Source organism: Heloderma suspectum, chromosome 7 (assembly GCF_057233095.1).
Source record: "Heloderma suspectum isolate Gila_16-S chromosome 7, 16-S_ref, whole genome shotgun sequence".
NCBI lineage: Eukaryota > Metazoa > Chordata > Lepidosauria > Squamata > Helodermatidae > Heloderma > Heloderma suspectum.
This window is the reverse complement of record NC_139464.1, coordinates 21,201,424-21,219,158: the sequence shown is the minus strand read 5'-3', so window position 1 is coordinate 21,219,158 and position 17,735 is coordinate 21,201,424. Positions and strand designations below refer to the sequence as shown.

Below are 17,735 nucleotides of genomic sequence, written 5' to 3'. Positions count from 1 at the left end.
TATCATATCGCTGCTCTGCAGAGAGGGCAAATTGCACGCCAATTGTATAGAAAATTTAATTATAAGCCAAGAAGTGGGACCAATAAAGTCAAACATTCCTGAGGAGCACAGCTTGTCTCTACATTATCACCACTGCTTTAGTTGCAGGGATTTCATTGCTTATTCCAAGTTTTTCTACAAAGTCAACTTTGCTGACCTTGGATTTTATTATTTTATTTATCAGGAGCTGCACTGCACAATTTTCCATAGCACATAACCCAAGAGCCTTTAAAAAAATTAAGAAGACAGCTCTGCTAATTAAGCCAGACATGATTCTCAGATGGCACTTGAAATCAACAACAAAAAAAGATTACATTTGTCAAGAGGGGCACTGAAGGAAATTAGAGTGCTTCCCTGCATGCATGAAATAGATAAATGGGTGGTGGTGGGAGAGTTAGGCTGCAATCTTATACCTACTTACCTGGGAGTAAGCCACACTGAACTCAATGGAACTTACTTCTGAGTAGACATGTGTAGGACTGCACTATTAAAAGGGTTTATCACAGCATAATCCTAGATGTGTCTACTCAGAAGTAAGCCCCATTGAATTTAATGGGACTTAGTCCAAAACAAGCAGGTATAAGATTGCAGCCTCAATCATTTAGGGTGTAATCCTATGCATCTTTGGACAGAAAAATGTCCTACAACTCCGAGCATTCTCCAGCCAGCATGTTGTAGGACTTTTTTCTGTCTAAACATGCATAGGACTGTGCCTTCAGTTATATTTCTCACAAAATAAATGATAAATAAAAGGCAAACATATACCTCACCCTCTTACACAAGATCTGGTGATGATGTCTATATTTCCGGATGAGGTGGGAGAAAGCCAGAAAAATAACCATTCAAGACTGCTGGGCTGATTAGACTATTACAGTCTCTATGTTATCCTCACAACAACCCTATGAGGTAGATTAGGCAGAAAGAAAATAAGCGGTCCAAGGCACTTGGTGAGCTTCACAGCTGAGCAAGGATTTGAACCTGGGTCTCCCTGGTCTTACTCTAATCACCATCATTTGTATTTTAATTATTTCTGTACTTGCTTTTTATGTAACTTACTCCAGAAATATTTATTGAAGGGCAGTATAAAATATCTTAAATAATGATAAAATGATTGTTATGCAATAGGTCTCATTTTTAGATCCGAAGTCTACTCCAAAATGGTGAAGATTGCTCCCATGGTAGCTAGAAAGTAGGAACATTTGATAAATGTATAGTCCAAGTCATCCTGATTGGACTGAAAACAGAATGCATTTATGTTGAATGATCAAATCTTTTCAAAAATAGGAGGCACCCTCTTAGTACGTAGCAGGCAAAACAACACAAGGCGTGGGATATTGGGATGAAAGAGTTCTGTAGCTCCTTCACACACTTGAGTCAGCCTTAGTGGATATGTGGGTGGGGAGGGTGAACTCAAATCTGTTGTTGCACACAGAGTGATAATGGGACTTACGTGTGTGGATATGTCTATTCTGTGCACACCTATACATTTTTGCCTCTCTTTTTTCGAGGCCACATTTTTAACAAGACTCCACTCTTGCTGTTCAGAGCTGCTGCATGGCATCACTACATGACAAGCCAGAGTTGCTGAGGAATTAGAGACAGGACTCATCTCTCCACATACAGCAGAATGAGGTACTAGACTGTTTCTTGTCAACAGCTGGTTGGCGACTGTGTGCACAGAATGCTGGACTAGAAGGACGCCCGGTCCAATCCAGCCTTGCTCTTCTTCTTAGGTGGTGGTGGATCACATTTTGAATGCATGTAATGAAGTGGATTCTAGTCCACGGATGTTTATACAAGCCTCTCCCAACCAGCTGCCTTCCAGATGTGCTGGGCTACCAACTCCCATCTGGCCACACTGGCTGGGAGCGCTAGGCCAGAACATCTGAAGGGGCCCAGGTTGGGGAAGCCTGGTTTATACCATAACAAGTTTGTTAGGGAACAATCCTATGCATGTTTAGACAGAAAGAAGTACTACAATTCCTGGCATCCCTCCAGCCGGGTATGCTGGTTCAGGCATGCTGGGAACTGTAGGCCTTCTCTCTGTCTAAACATGCATAGGATTGTGCCCTTAGTCTTTAAGGTGACACGAGACTCTTTGCTGGCTTTGCTGCAACAGCAAAAACACAGCTATCCCTCTGGAAGTTATTCACATTTGAGTGTTCATCCAACATGCACCCTGCAAGTACCTTCTTCTTCTTCAGCAAGAACGGTTCTAATAAAAATGTTACCCTTGAAAGGTGGAGCACAGGTGATTCGACCGGTTGGAAGGGTTTTTGTTTTTAACATAAGGAAGCACCCAAATATTAGCCCCACCTGCAGTCTGAAGCGGTGCAGTCCTTTCTACCATATGAAGACTCTGCCACCTCATTCGTGACGCTGCAGCTCTCGGGCGCAACCCGGACCCACCTCTTGAGCCTGCACAGGGGGCGAGTCACAGCTGATGCAACGCTGCACGCCCAGGGGAACAGATATACCCGACTTAAAAGTTATTTTTAGGCCACCTTTAAGGGTAAAACCCCCTCACGGCAGCGCACAACCTGGGGAAAAACACAGACCATACGAAACAGATACAAGAAAATTAAATATATATATATATATATATATTCATTAAAGTTTTTTTTAAAAAATACCCAGAGGTGACCAGGAGGAGCGCAATCCAACGCAGGCTTAGACGGGGAAAGGGCCTACAACTCCCAGCATCCCCCAGCCAGCCACGCACCCTAATGGGGCCTTTGGGGGCGCGGCCTCAGACGTTTCCCCTCTTAAAGAGACAGCCCCACCTCACAAAGAAAAACGGGGGCTCCGCCCTGCCTTTCTTCCCCTTCATCTCGCCGAGACTAGAAAGCGGTTAGAGACGTTTCAACCGGAGCGGCGAGAGCGGCACCCAGCCCTCACTTCCGGCTTCCGCTGGGCGAGGCGGCCCTTAGCGGGGCAACCCTCTGCAACTCTGCGGTGCCCTGGAACTCTATGGTTTCGCAGCGTTGGCGGCCCGGCGCGTCCCTTGCGGGCAGCCGGAAGCGTCGCTATGGTTTCCAGGCGCCGGGGCGGAGGCGCACCGCACTGACGCGAGGGCTTTGCGGCCGCGTCCCTTTCCGGCCGCGTCACTTCCGCGGCCGGCGCAGTCCTTCCCCTCGTCCGTGGCCAGGCCGTTCGCGTGGCTGAGCGGCGTCCCTCCCAGGCAGCGCGCCCGGCCGCCCCGCGAGGCCTCTGCCCTCCCCGCGCCCCTTGGTCGCCCGCCCGGCCCTCAGGCCTCCGCCTGCCCGCCCGCCCGCCTGCCTGCCTGCCCGCCTGCCGTCCGCCGCCATGGCGATGAGGCAGACCCCGCTGACGTGCTCGGGCCACACGCGGCCCGTGGTGGATTTGGCCTTCAGCGGCATCACCCCCTATGGCTACTTCCTCATCAGCGCCTGCAAGGGTGAGGTTCGGGGGTCCGAGGCGGGAGGAGGAGAGGCCGCCCGTGTGCGCGCGGGGAGGCTCTCCCCCCCGGCCCGCGTGGCTTGCGCCCTGTGCGGGCGCGTCTGTGAGAGGAGGAGAGGCGGGCGCATTCTCGCAAGTCTGCATGGCTGCCTTGCCCTCCCCCGCCGTGAAACGGCATGCCGTGTATTCGAGGGCTTACAATCTGCCGCTCCACTGAGTCTGCAGAAATAGGTGAAAACCCTAGATACGCTCGTGTGCGCAGTTCATAACAAGCACACTTTTTCCCTCGCTGCCCCTTATGGCTGGAACCGCATCCCAGAGCGCCTTCCTGCCACCTGAACGTCGCTCTTGCGTCCTTCAAGTCTCCTCCAGCTCAGCTTTCGCTTGACGCCTTTGGAACTAACTTTCTTGTCCCGATACTGTTACTGTGCTGAAATGTAGCGTTACTCATAACTTAAGCCCCATTCGTTTTGGTGGGTCTACTCTTATGTAGGACTAGCATTGCTTACTACTCTGTGTGTAATTGAACTAATAGTCTACTTCCCCCTCGTTACTTCGCCTCTGTTTCCATGTGTCTATTTCCAGTTCCCTGAAGTAGGGACCTGGCACACCTGCTTTTCTATTTGTGTGTTTTGTTAAAATGTCCTGTACATAAGATACTACTGTAGAAATCATCTGTTTAAGCATTTTTCAAAATGGAAGAATATTACACATATACTTAACTATTCTGATGAATGTGTCTATACTTATTAATTTTATATGAACTTAAAATTAAATTTATCTAATTGTGATAAAATATAAAGCAATGTTTTGGTACCATATAAGTTTAAAATAAGACACCATATAAGATTAAGAGGATATATAAATTGGCTTATGACAGGAAGATGCAAGAATCAGGGCTTTGACTATATGTATATTTTTTGGCATTCTGTGAACATTAAGCCATATTTGCCTTTGATCTTCAATTGTATTGCGCTTATAACAGTCTATATATACCAATGAACCTGGTAAGGATGGCTGAGTTATTTACAAGGTTGTATAGGAACGTGTGATTTAGAGGTAACTATGGATTTGTTGACAGCTAAACTGTTGGTTTAACTTTGGAAGAAGACTTATCATCCGTTCATTATCTGACCTGTGTTTTTTTTAAAGTATTTTGAATGTTGCTATTATGATGAAATTGACTTACTACATAAGAGAGAATCAAATGTTTGAAAACAGATTTATTGAGAAATGGAACATGTTTGTCATGTTCTGGAATAATACATGGAGGGAGCAGTCCTGTGGCCACTAGTCAGTGCTTAGACAGCCATAGGATATGTGGCTTTCCACGAACTGACCTCGGAGGTTGGTTCCTGGAGAGCTGACCTTCTCTCTTTTCCATGTTGCCTCGTAGGCAGCACAGAGCAGCCCCACTCTCAGAAGAAGAATGTGGAGCGGCCAAAAAGGGGCATTCTGGGGCGGGGAAGGCGGAAATGCCAGTGCAACACATGTGTCATCCGGCAGCCTCCTCCCCTGCTCCACCTTCCCATGGCTAGACAGCTGAAACCGCAAATGCAGGGCAGGAGAAGTGTGGAGGGAACGATCCCCTCTGTGCTTCTCCTGCCCTGCATGGGGTAGGTGGTTGCCTCTTAGTTTGGAGGCGGCCGCCTATGCCCATAGGATCGTGCCCTTAGGGGTGGTATTTGCTGGTCATCCTTGCTTACACTGATTAGACTGGGCAGTATCCTTTTTGACATTGCTGTTAACATGAATGAAGTTGTGTTAGCATAAGTGACCTCTAGTGCAATGCCAATACCATTTGCTAGTGCTGTGGGTTTCCAGGGAAACCTCTTGCGTTAGCAAACACTATTAGTATTGTGCTAGAGGTAGCTTACACTAGTGCAATGTAATTTGCATTAGTGGTAGTGTTTACCAGGATACTGCTCTGTATATCAGAAAGATGATTTATTGTTTTTTATTTATCTTATTCTAAAAAATAAAAAAATAAAGTTACGTATTCAGTCTTTTAGCTCAGTTGAGCATAGTAAGCAGACCAAAAAGTAGAGTAAGCTGGAATTTCTGGCATTTATAACATATAAATGTTAATAAATGCAAATGTAAATAACATGCGCACCCATGAATAGATTTTACAATACATATTATATTTTATTTATTTAAAAGACATATACTTGCCTTTTTTCAAAAGTCAATTCAAGTCTGTTTACAAAAACTAATTATGCAATATTCACAGATAGCAAACAATGCATACAACAACCATAAAAATGGAACAGTATTAGATTAAGCTAAGACAATACTGAGATAAATCACAAACATAATTAATAAAGCAGCTGTAGTAGAGGGGATATATTTTATGAGCTTAGTTATATAGTGGCTTGAATGTTGCATTTTGGACATGAAATCCTAAGATTCAAATCCTGTCCTTGTCTATCAGCTTAGCTGACAAAGTTATAAGCAGGATGGATAAACATTGATTCTTTAAAAATAAAACTTTTTTAACGTAAATCAGATGTCTTTATTAAATCAGATTTTTGAGACAAATCTTAAAAAAATAACCTAGCTTCAAATTCAGTCTGAATTTAATACAAACATTGAAGGCTTACCCTACTTATTTATGTAATTTATTTACATACAATGTATTAGCTCTCTAAGGTCAAGCATTACAACGATGGAAAAAGAGAGTGGGTTAGATCGAGACTTAAGTCATAAGAGTACACCCATTGAAATCAATGGGACTTAAGTTGGTCATGACTAGCTTAAGTTCCATTGATTTCAGTGGATCTACTTTAGGTATGACTAAGTTTGGATCAAACCTACTGTGTATTGTATGTGGCAATACATGAATACTTTTCTGTCAGCCCAAAGCATGGAGATTTTGCTTTCCACTTTGGGATACTGATTGGCACAGGAACTGCCAGCCCTTGCTTATGGGAAATTCTAAGTATTTAAGCCACATTCTTATAGTAAGTTAATCATGCTTAATTGCTTTCTGGGTGCCCTGCTTTCAGTGGGACCCTAAATCCTGTGCTGGATTGTATAGCCCTTGCCTTCAAGTAATTGATTTTGCTTAGTGTCCTTGGAAGTATGCAGGCACGGTCAACAGAAATGCATTTATTTCACAGCTGGCTCCAAAATAGTGCAAAAGAATGCAAGCTGTAAGACCAAAGGCTTTAAATCATACTCCTGGGTAGTATAAAGGCACTCTTCAGTTGCAAGCCAATACATTTTAATAGCTTGCCATAACAGCTAGTACATTTTAGAAAAACCTTGAAAGGGAAAAATTCACTGCTTTTTGTGAGCCACCTAGGGAGCTTCAGCTGTTGGGCGGTAAAGAAATGTAACAAATAAGGGTTGAGTATTCCTGTGCACACTTTGAAGTAAGCTCAGTTTAACACAATGGCCTGGTTCGCATGACATGAGGGTGGTTAGTAAGCCACAGTGGCTTGTTAACCACCCCTGCACATGCTGGCTTATTTTCCTAATTACCCTGGCCTGGCGCGGGTTAACATGACATGTGATCTTGGTGAGGGTGGCTTGTTGGTGTGGTTAACTAACCACCCAGAACGCATGGCCTGCTGTAAGATTGTGAGGTGGGCTGTTAACTAACAAGCCACCCTCACCAGGTTTGGACAACATGAGAAGTCATGGCAGGGGCGTGAATCAGCAGCCTGGTGCCCATGGGTGCTGCAGTCCACCATGGCGCAAGTAAACCACAGTGAGCAGTTATTGTGTGAACCAGGTCAGTGGTACCTAGATATAAGTAAATATGCATATGATCAGGCTGCATAGGAACTTGGTTCAGCTAAATACCTAATGGTGACTGGGTTCTCCCTAGGATTGTCTATGCTGGGGTGGGTAGATAGTTGCTGTGTAGAGTGGGGGAAATGAAGCAGAAAGTTTGTGCCCTCCTCCATTAGTAAGATACCAGAGCCTTAATCTTTCATTGAACCTGGCAAGAGAGGGAGATTCGAGGAGGAAGTAGACCTCCCAAATCTTAGTGTGACCTGTCAAATTCCCAGACATTTACCATAAACTTATTTCTAGTGCTGTTTTGGAAGAACATATGCATGTAGTAAAGAAGGCAAGTCTTCTAACTGAGGGATTGTTAGCACAACCCATCATCCCGGGATAACCACCCTGAATTCAGTTCAATCTCTGATCTATATACATAGTCAGAGGATGAACTGGAAGTTGAAAGTAAGTTGTCAGTTCTTGTTCCAATCTTTGCTTTTTTTCCCCATCCATAAATAAGTGGCTGTGTATAAAATAAGTGGGCCTTCTGTGATGGGTGGCGTTCTTAGAGCACTAGAGAAGAATAGTGACTTGTAAATGATCCAAGAGAGCCTACAATAGGCTTTGCCAAAATGTCTTGAAATTCTTTGGAACACTCAAGGTTCTTATCACACTGGATAATCTTCTAAATCTTGATAATATATATGGATTTGTTTATAGATACTGTTCATCAATATCTGATTTCCATTTAATAAGATACACGCATGTTTGTATTCCTTTTTTGCTAGATGGTAAACCTATGCTTCGCCAGGGTGACACAGGAGATTGGATTGGAACATTTCTTGGTCACAAGGGAGCTGTCTGGGGTGCCACTTTGAATAGGGATGCCACTAAAGCAGCTACAGCCGCTGCAGATTTCACTGCGTAAGCAAAACTCCTCTTTCTAACACTGAAGCCTTCAATATGTTTCTACTGCTTTTTGCAGCTCCTTTAACACACTTGAACTCTGTTTTTTCTGGTGTCTCAAATCATTAAGAGCAATATTGCTGTTGTGTAAAAGAGGTCTTTATAGCCTAGAACATTGTTAAGCTAATATGTCAATCACTGTATGTTCTCTGTTTCAGCAAAGTATGGGATGGTGTTTCAGGGGATGAGCTAATCACCTTGGCTCACAAGCACATTGTCAAATCTGTGGATTTCACTCAGGTAAGGCAAACGCAAAATCTTTTGTTTTCAGTTTTGAGAATTTGTCTTTGTTTCCTTGTGTTGCTATCAGCAGCTTCATATTCCTGGTTGATAAGCTAACTCTATTTTTAAAAAACACTGCTTCTAAAAGCAGTGTGATTAAATTTTATATAACTTAATATTGTAATCTTGCTGAGGTCATATGGATGAAAATGACAGCATTCATTTTCTGTTCTAGGACAGCAATTACCTGTTGACAGGTGGACAAGATAAATTGTTGCGTATATATGACTTAAGCAAGCCAGAAGCAGGTGGGTTTTACTGTTCCTGTTAATCAGTGAAACTGGTTGTTATCAAAAGTTACAAATTCTTCTACATATAATTCCACTAATCATAGCATTGCCCACTATTCCCCATAACTTTTTGTAACCGAACATATTCTTCCCATGTTTACATATGCTTCCTTTTCCCTACCCTTCCTCTGTTTCCCCTGTGTTGAACTTTGGATTGTCTGGTCCTCAGGGCAGGGACCTCGTCTCTTGTATTCTATAAAGCATCATGCACATTGGTGGTGCTATATAAATAAAGTTAATGGAATCCTGAATTTTGGTAGAAATAAAATCACTGGTGCGTACAGTGGTTCTGTTTGGACATAACACTAAACTGTGGTTTCATTTATGTGAAGGAGTCTCAGACACATAAGTTCCTGTCTTGTCCCCCAGTGTGGCCACAAGGAGGAGATTGCAAACTTCTGCTTTGATTTTCAACTAACTATTTTGTGTTGTGTCCAGGCAAACGGTGGTTAGTCTTAGCTATGGCTAGGGGAAACGAGCCAATTTCAAACCATGTTTTCTAATCCTGACCCTAAGCCATAGTTTAGACTAAGAAGAAACCACGGTTAGTGTCCTTGTGGTTGTGCCAGAGGATGAAAATGGAAGTGCATGAGCCCCAGGGTCCTGCAGATAATGCTGAACTATAACATGTCCAAGCCCAGCCAACAAGCTAGTTCAGATGTCATGATAAACCATGGTTTATCATGACAGGAGTGTACTGCGATGAGCCTCAGGCTTGCATGCTTCCCTTACCTCTGAGGCCAGGAGGACGTCAGGAGCTCTTGCTTCAGTTTTTGATTAACCACAGTTTACATTGCGTCCAAACCTTAAACTGTGGTTAATCTCAACTATATTTTGTTTGAAATAAACCATTTTCAGACCATGGGTTATGAAGCTGGCTTGTTTCAAACAAACCACAGCTTCAGATTTTTTAGCCATGCTGTGGGAGCGGGGAGCATACAAGCCTGAGGCTTGCTACAATTCATTCCTATCAAGAATGGTTTATCATTACATCTGGTATGGTTTATCATTACGTCTGAACCAGTGAACTCTCGATACCTTGAATAAATTGTAATGGCATATGCATCTTGACTAAAAGTGAGGTTAGACTCATGAAATGATCTGGATTAAAAAAAAAAAACATTTTGAGAATATGTACAGAAGTTGGTCTGTACATCTTGTGCAAGGAAATAAAATATCCTGAAAGTTTTTTTGGCATCATATCATATTGAACATTCAGTGCTGTAAGCTACGCTCATGTACAAGATGTGTATTGCCATAACATGATTCTCTGAATAATGTTACTTATTGTTCACAAGTCATGTTGAGAAAGTGGCCTTTGTAAAACGTAAGGCTAGATATTTTCTTTTTAAATACCAATATATTTCCTCTACTGTTTAGAACCTCAGGTGGTCAGTGGTCACACATCTGGTATTAAAAAGGCTCTGTGGAGCAGTGATGACACACAGATCCTTTCAGCAGATGATAAAACTGTCAGGTAAGAAGTAACAAATATTTTGCTTTCACCAGTGTTGTAGTAGGCCTGTGTGTTAGCTGTATCTGGCTCTTGACTTCAGTATAGGGCCACCTTTTGAATTTGGGTATATAAACTTAACTTTTCAACAAAGTGTGCTTTGTCATGTGAGTCTTACAGCATAGTCCTGTGCATCAGGGATGAACAGATTTCAGCCTTGCCAGATCTACTTTGTTTTTTTAGGACCTCAAGGCCCATCAGATGGAGCCTAGAGCTAAATAGTGGCTCAGGAAGATGGACAGGGAGTTGTATACCTAAAATTAAGGAACAGCTCCCTAGACACATGCTCAGCCTAGGAATTTATTTTCTGTACTAGAATTTAGCTCAGTCATTGCTCATCCCACCCTACTCCCCCAAATCCATTCCTGGTTTTCCATCAAGTTTCATTTCACCAGCCTTATTTAGAAAAATATGCCTTTTTGTTTCAGTTGTTTAACAATTGGGAGTCAAACTTTTGCTGATCTGCTCCAAAAAATACAAGCTACCTTCCACCCACTTTGCCTGTTTATTCCAAAGTAAGCCCCATTGTATACAATGGGGCTTACTTCTAGTAAGTGCATGTAGTAGCTCAGCCTTAAAATGGTATACTGTTTCCTGAAGTTAATCTAATTCACCTGATCGTTAGATCAGAATTGTCAATATTAGCAAATATATTTTCTACCATAACACTGCCAAAATGTCAGCTCAATGACTTTACAATACTTAGTAGTTGTCACTGCAGATTTCGGTATGCTAGATGAAAAAATGTGTTAAAGATAGAAGTAATTGTTTCCATTTTTTGCTGCCATTTACTAAAAAATTCAAGGTGCGTTATGATAACTTTAAAACAAAACACATAACAGGTATTCAGATTATGTGCATATGATCTTCGGACACTTGTGTCCTACACAGTTAGTCAAGACTTCAAAGAAAGTACTGTTTGCTCATTGCAGTTTTGTCAAACGTAAGAAGGATTGGGTGGCTACAGGGAGCTTTTCTGCTCTTGATATGTTCAAAAAGTTTAATTGTGATATGCTCTGTGATAAGAGTGGAATTCACAGTTTTTGCCTTGGTTTCGATTTAGCTAGAAGCTTGTCTTTCTTTTCCATTATCCACCAAACCTAATAACTGATATCTTATTGGAGTGTTTAGGCTGAAAACTCTGGGTGTTATCCCACCCTACCCCAAATATCCATTGGGAAAGAGGGTGACCAGAGTTTTCATCCTGAAAAGGACTTTGCATTCACTCACTCTTGAAAGGTATGTAATAACTTACAAAATACAGTATAAGTATATATAAAAGGTTGTGCTTATGAGCTAGGAATTACTGAGCTTCTTAAACAAAACATCATATAGCTATATTGTCAAGCAGTAGTGTCAATATCTGCGGAGGTGATGGCAGTGCAGAGGAACATTTGACCCAGAAGAGTTTGCAGATATGACATAGGGGTTATGATGAGCTAAATGTATTTTACTCATGTCTCTCTGTTGCAGACTGTGGGACAGAAGTACATTGACAGAAGTCAAGGCAATAAATGTTGCCATGTCTGTGAGCAGCATGGAATATGTTCCAGAAGGGGAGTTAATAGTGATCACCTATGGAAGGACCATTGCGTTTCATAGTGCAGAAACGTATGTTTTTTTAATGTTTGTTTTTACAAAACATGACAAAATTGGTAAGAGTTGCAATAGCCTAATCAGATGGTGTGAGTATGCTGCCATGCTAGATCATATATATCCCTTCAGACTCTATTGCTTTGTTTTTAAAAAAAGGGTGAAGATCATATATGTTTCAACTACAACTGAAGCTCTAATAGCAATAGTGTTCCCTAGGCTCCTCCCACCTCCTGTTATCCAGTTTATAATATTTAATGAACTGTTTACACACCATCTGGCTTCTTTACTGACATACTCTGCTTCAAGATAAGATTTACAGAAATACCTGGTTCTCTGGGACCTGAAGAAAGTCTGTGCAGTTGATTTTGTAATTTATGCAACTCTCATGACCTCTTTATTAGTTTTCTCCTGACTGAAGCAGTTTCATCCTAATTGTTTTTACAAGGTCTACCCTGCTTAATCAGAATGTGCAAAGCTGCTTAAATCAGATAGATAGATAGATAGATACATAGATACATAGATACATAGATAGGTAGATTAACATCAGAGTATTCAAAACATATATTTTAAGCTAAATGTTTCGGCTTCCACCTTCATCAGTAGCTGTGCTGTTATATACAAATATATATCAAATATATATTTTTATTTCAAAATAAGCAGAGAGCACTAAAAACACCACAGACATGAGACAGTGGCACTATAATCAATAAATTGGAAGGCCAGGGCAAATAACAGCCTTATGGTGCAATATTGTATGTGTCTATTCAGAAGCAAGTCCCATTAGTTTCAATGCAGGTTACTCCCAGGTATGTGGATATAGGATTGCAGCCTTAGCCTGACAGTGAAAGCTAACCAAACTAGATGTCAGGAGAGCATCCCATAACTTGAATGCCTTCTTACCAGTTACCACCTGCTTAAACTCTGGTGGTGGGAACACTCAGAGAAGGGCTGTTTCATATCATTAAGTACAAAGTATAAAGACAGCATACTTCTTGAGTATTTCACATCTTGATTTTAGTGTCAAGGCTCTGTGTGTGTGTGTGTGTGTTTTCAGAAACTCACTTGGCAAACTTCTATACTCATGCTTTTCTTTGCTAGTGGACATCCCACTTTTGACTAGTGTATACAGGTGAAATTCCTCTGACAGGAATTCCACCTTTGTAGGATTTCTTTCTTTTTATTGGAGTGTGTTGGTATCTGTGTCTAGAATTGAGTTTTTAGAACCTTGCTTAATGCGGTTTTCTTCCTCTCTATAGGCTGGAACAGATTAAAGCTTTTGAGGCTCCTGCGACAATCAATTCTGCATCCCTTCACCCTGAGAAAGAGTGCCTAGTTGCAGGTGGTGAAGATTTTAAACTTTATAAGTATGATTATAATACTGGTGAAGAACTAGGTAAGTTAACTTGCAATACGTTTGAGAGTATGTTTTGATCACTTGCATTTCTGTTAAAATATAAAACCAGTTTAACTGCTAATGCCAAAGGGTTTAAGCCTTCCAAATTTCCATGGGTTTGGTATAGTGAAGAGACAATAACTTCCTAAGCTGTTATCAAGTTAGTAATGTATCTGCATTTATTTTGACCTGACTCTGGATTGGTTAGGTGTCTTTAAATAGGTAGTGGCCTTTTGGGGTATGCATGAATAGGCTCAAATTCACATTGTCAAGATTGTGTTCAAATGGCCATTGTACCTCTCAGTTCCTGTTGTAACAGCAGACTTCTATATGATTTGCTTTACACTGAACTTTAATTGCTGTCTAGATGGCCCAAATGCCGTATGCCACAATCTTCCTATGGCTGAGATCCAGAAAACGTAATCTGATGCACAAAGATCTGTATTCCTCTCAGATAGTCCCCTCTCCAGGTCATCTTTCTCCACTGTCAGCCTGTAATCCACACATTTTCTTCAGTGCTGGTTGCTGGAAGAAAAGGGATGCAAAAGGGGGAAGAGAAACTTCTTCACATTATGTCGTGGGGGAAATAAGGGAAATCCAAAATGGCTGCTGTGAAACACTTATGCATCAGCAGGTGGTGGGAAAGTTCTGACCAAGGCTGCAGAAGGAGGGATATAGGAGATAGTTGGGGCAAGGGAGTGGGGAAAGGAAGATGAGAGCTAAAAAATGTCCAGTGTTTGAAGACTACTGGTAAAGGTGGGTCTCGGGTCTGGAAAAGTTGAAGGCCAACTTAATTGAAGTTTAATCAGTAGTTGTTCTGGCAGCCATTCACAGCAGGCAAACTAGTGCTAGCTATGTGGCCTTTCACTCGGTATGGAAAATGAGTGACAAACTGTAATTTGGGAGCTGTGTCTGCCGTTTGCTTTCTGTAGCTCTTGTAAAACAACTTTTCTTTGTATTGGAGTTGGAAAAGCTTTTAGGTACCAGCTCTTATGACTGAAAATTTTCAATAGGCAGGGCACTTCCTAATTTTTAATGTTAGGCCTTGATATTCTACTAGCCTCTCCATATAGAGCTATTTAATAAGGAATGTAGTAAGATAAACGAGTGCTCAGATCAAAGCTTGAGTTCCTGATTCTAGTGGCCCTCTAGTGATTAGTTTTTTCTAAGAGCTTCTCTGACTTAGGGAGAGATTTGTGAGTGGTAGGAAGTTGCATGTAGATGTTTCTGCACCTAAGACTACAACATTGTCCAAGGAGACTTTCTAGCTGTTGCTATAGCTCAAAACTGCATCTACCCCAAGGAGTGGAGGATTTCTCCATATCATACGAAGTAGGTGAGAGCTACCTGTTATAAATAGATGGGGCCTCATTGCTTAGGTTCTCTGACTTAGACCAGCAGCCTTCATCTCCAATTCCCAACCCCAGAGCGAGCAAGCAGTTGGTTATTTTCTTTGTAAATTTGTAAATCTAGATCTTAATGTGTGTGCATTAATTCCTTGCCTGAAATTTTGATTGATGTATTATAATTTCCTTGCAGAATCTTACAAGGGGCACTTTGGACCCATTCACTGTGTCAGATTTAGCCCAGATGGAGAGTTGTATGCTAGTGGCTCTGAGGACGGAACACTAAGACTGTGGCAGACAACAGTAGGGAAAACATATGGTCTCTGGAAATGTGTGATTCCTGGTAAGAAATGAGTGTGTTTTTTTCTGATGGAACTGAAGTGCACTGTGGTTTATTTTAAGACAAGTTAATTATTATCAAATTGTATTAAACATTATCTCGTTTCATTACTTGCTAACTTAGTGACATGTGATGGAATTGCATACCAGTGGAACACTGCTTAACTATGTTGATGAAGACCTAATTGTCACTGAGGTGGTAGATCTCTGTCTGGACTGTACTTCTTCAGGCAGCAGATCAGGGCTGTCATGGATCAATGCTCCTCCCTACATTTAAAAAAAAAAAATCTTCTGCCCATACCAAACAGCCTTGTTGGGGAAAGGCTAGGAAGAACCTTTCTCCTTGACACCTAGGTTTTGGTATAGGTGGTATTGAACAGCTTTGTGATGTGTGCCCCCAGCTGCTATCTAAATGTTATCAGTGTATAAAGCCCTAAACAACTAGATTTGAGAGAGCACCTTCTCCCTCACCAGATTGCCCAGGCACTGAGGTCATTAGACCTGTAGTCCATTTGCAGTCCACTCGGAGTAAGCCTTTAGTGTATTGGCTCCCTCTATGGAATTCCCTGCCTGTAGATATCAGGCAGGCACTAACATAGTTCCATTTTCAACACCTTCTGAAGAATATTTTTGTTTAAACAAGCCTTCCTTGACTAATCAGCCATGGTTTTATTGGTACAATCTGATTTTAAAGGTTTTAGTTGCTGCTTCATCATCATCATCATACCACCTTTCTTTTTTGGTTTATTGCTTGGATGTCTTATTGGATTTAGAGTGGTATATAAATTGTGTAAATAAATAAAATTGTGTGCATAAATGAAGAGGCAGCTCAGATACCGGTTTACCGCATCAGACGTATGCCTAATTCAGTTTGGTCACTGCATATCCTCCCCACCCACCCCCACTGGTTTTGGCCTTGTAAAACTGAAATGCAGTGCACATCTTGCTGACATCATAATTTGTGTAAGAGCACATGGGTCACAATGATATATTAAACTGATGGGTAAAGCACGTAAAACAGCAGTGGAAAACACCCAGGGGATGGCAAAACCCCTCTCAAGTTCTGCAGCAGACAAAGTTTGGCATGTTTAAGAATATGAAAAGAAGACTCTCTTTTTCTCTCTCTACAGAGGAAGAAGGTGAACTGACTAAACCAAAGGTCAACCTGCCGGGGACTGCAGAGGAAGACCTAGGTAATGAGCTGACAGCTGTGATGGGGTCTGGTCAGAGTAATTTAGGTACTGGCTTCTATATGTGTTCAATTATGTACTGTAATAATTCAGACAGAGGAAAAAACTTAGGATCCAGTATGACTCTCCACTTGTAACCACTGCAAGAGTTGCGAGGCCATTCTCTCCCCCTTGCACTTAACTAGGAATAACCATTTATGCTGTAGCTTTTGCACTAATTGCAAAAAGCCACTGAAGTCAAGAGCACTGGGAAGAACTTTCTGGGGAATGGGTGGCAGACAAGCTAGCTGCTCGTGCCCCTAAGGGCTAGTGCAGCTTTGCAGTGGCTGGCTAAGTGACAGCAGCAAAGTTGCCTTCCAGTTTAGCGGCAAATGGGGTAGCTGTACACTGGATGCTGCTCTTCTGGCTAAAACAGAGGGTTGCACTAGCACAGCCAAGATCGGATCAGGCTGCACTCGGAATAAGTGCAAAACTCGTACGAGTACAGGAGAAAAAAGTATTTGAAATAGGGTCATGGTTGAATACTTGAATAAAGTTGGCAAATGTATCTTTTAAGTGACCTCTGCTAAAGATTATTATTTTGGTGTTGCCTTTCTTTTCCTCCTCAACTTGGCAGAAGACCTTGGCTCTGAAAATTCAGACTCCATCTACAGCACAACTCCCGAAGTTAAGGCTTGAGCTTCACAGCTGTTAATGACAACACATGGACATTTTGAGACTAAATCAAGAAAGCGGCGGTATGCAGCAGCCTCCTGGGGTGCACACTGCACCTAAGGCAAAGCTGGGCAGTAACGGATAAGAATGCATTGGAACTGCTTGTCGAGAGAGTTGAGAGTATTGAATGGGACGACCAGTAATGGTTTTTGCTGTCTTCTAGCGCCACTGCCTGTTGTATGTCTGAATGTAACATGGCAGCTGAGACTCAGTTTCTCCAACTCCAGTTAATTCATTGTAGTGTTTATTACCAAGGAGAAAGGTAATGGCTTCTAGTAGAGTGTATACTCTGAAAGTGGGAAGAGTTGGCAAAAGATGGGGGTTTTGTGGTAAAACAACTGATTTTGTTTATTTTTTTCTTTCGTTGTACATCGCTTCTGAATATGTTTCAACCATCTAAATAAAATGCCTCTACAACACTCCTAGGGAAGCTCCTATAATATACCAGCTAACACGTCTGTTTCCTAACAGTGTTGAGCGTCTTGAAGTTTTAATGGGGAAAGCGGGCTAAGGCTGGTGGTGGTGTTTTGCACGATAGGTGGCTGATTGCCTTACTGCTTGAGGCTCGTATTCTTCTCCCCAGTAAACTTTTTGTATTCAAAAGTCTCTCTAAAATAACATGTGCAGGATGCATGTATTATAACTGCCATGATTATACAGAATGCCTCTGGTGGAAATTGTTCGTGTAATTCCTGAATTTGAAACATGTAAAAATGTAAATAGTTAGGCACTGTCTTCCATCTTAAATTCTCTAGGTACTAAGCCTTTCTACACAACAAAAATAGGTTTCCTTTACTATTTAAAATTTGGTATTTTGTGTGTGCATCAGATTACTCATATGGTGTATAGGAATAAAGTTATGGTTTAAGAGGTCATCTGTATTAACTGGAGAATAAATATAAGATAAGCCACTGA

At 41.8% G+C, this 17,735-nt stretch overlaps 1 protein-coding gene across 5 annotated transcripts; it reads left to right on the top strand.

Annotated features, from left to right (window-relative positions):
- Positions 1 to 3,129: 3,129 nt before the first annotated feature.
- STRAP (serine/threonine kinase receptor associated protein) lies at positions 3,130 to 17,735 on the top strand. Of its 5 annotated transcripts, none has more exons than XM_084809235.1 (10): positions 3,130 to 3,457; positions 7,980 to 8,115; positions 8,316 to 8,397; positions 8,615 to 8,687; positions 10,110 to 10,206; positions 11,716 to 11,853; positions 13,095 to 13,231; positions 14,771 to 14,920; positions 16,047 to 16,109; positions 16,723 to 17,735. In XM_084809235.1, the coding sequence occupies exons 1-10, from the start codon at positions 3,346 to 3,348 to the stop codon at positions 16,782 to 16,784; spliced, it is 1,050 nt and encodes a 349-aa protein (XP_084665361.1). In that variant the 5' UTR covers positions 3,130 to 3,345; the 3' UTR covers positions 16,785 to 17,735. The 5 variants fall into 5 exon arrangements, with proteins under 5 accessions (XP_084665361.1, XP_084665360.1, XP_084665358.1 ...); XM_084809234.1 differs by having other exon boundaries at positions 16,047 to 16,154; positions 16,726 to 17,735; XM_084809232.1 differs by having other exon boundaries at positions 16,047 to 16,154.

Bases quoted from the DNA above. Each gene is read 5' to 3' on its own strand.
- STRAP (XM_084809232.1), top strand. From the start codon at position 3,346: ATGGCGATGAGGCAGACCCCGCTGACGTGCTCGGGCCACACGCGGCCC. The intron at 3,458-7,979 runs GTGAGGTTCGGG...CTTTTTTGCTAG, and splicing joins CCTCATCAGCGCCTGCAAGG to ATGGTAAACCTATGCTTCGC. The intron at 8,398-8,614 runs GTAAGGCAAACG...TTTCTGTTCTAG, and splicing joins AATCTGTGGATTTCACTCAG to GACAGCAATTACCTGTTGAC.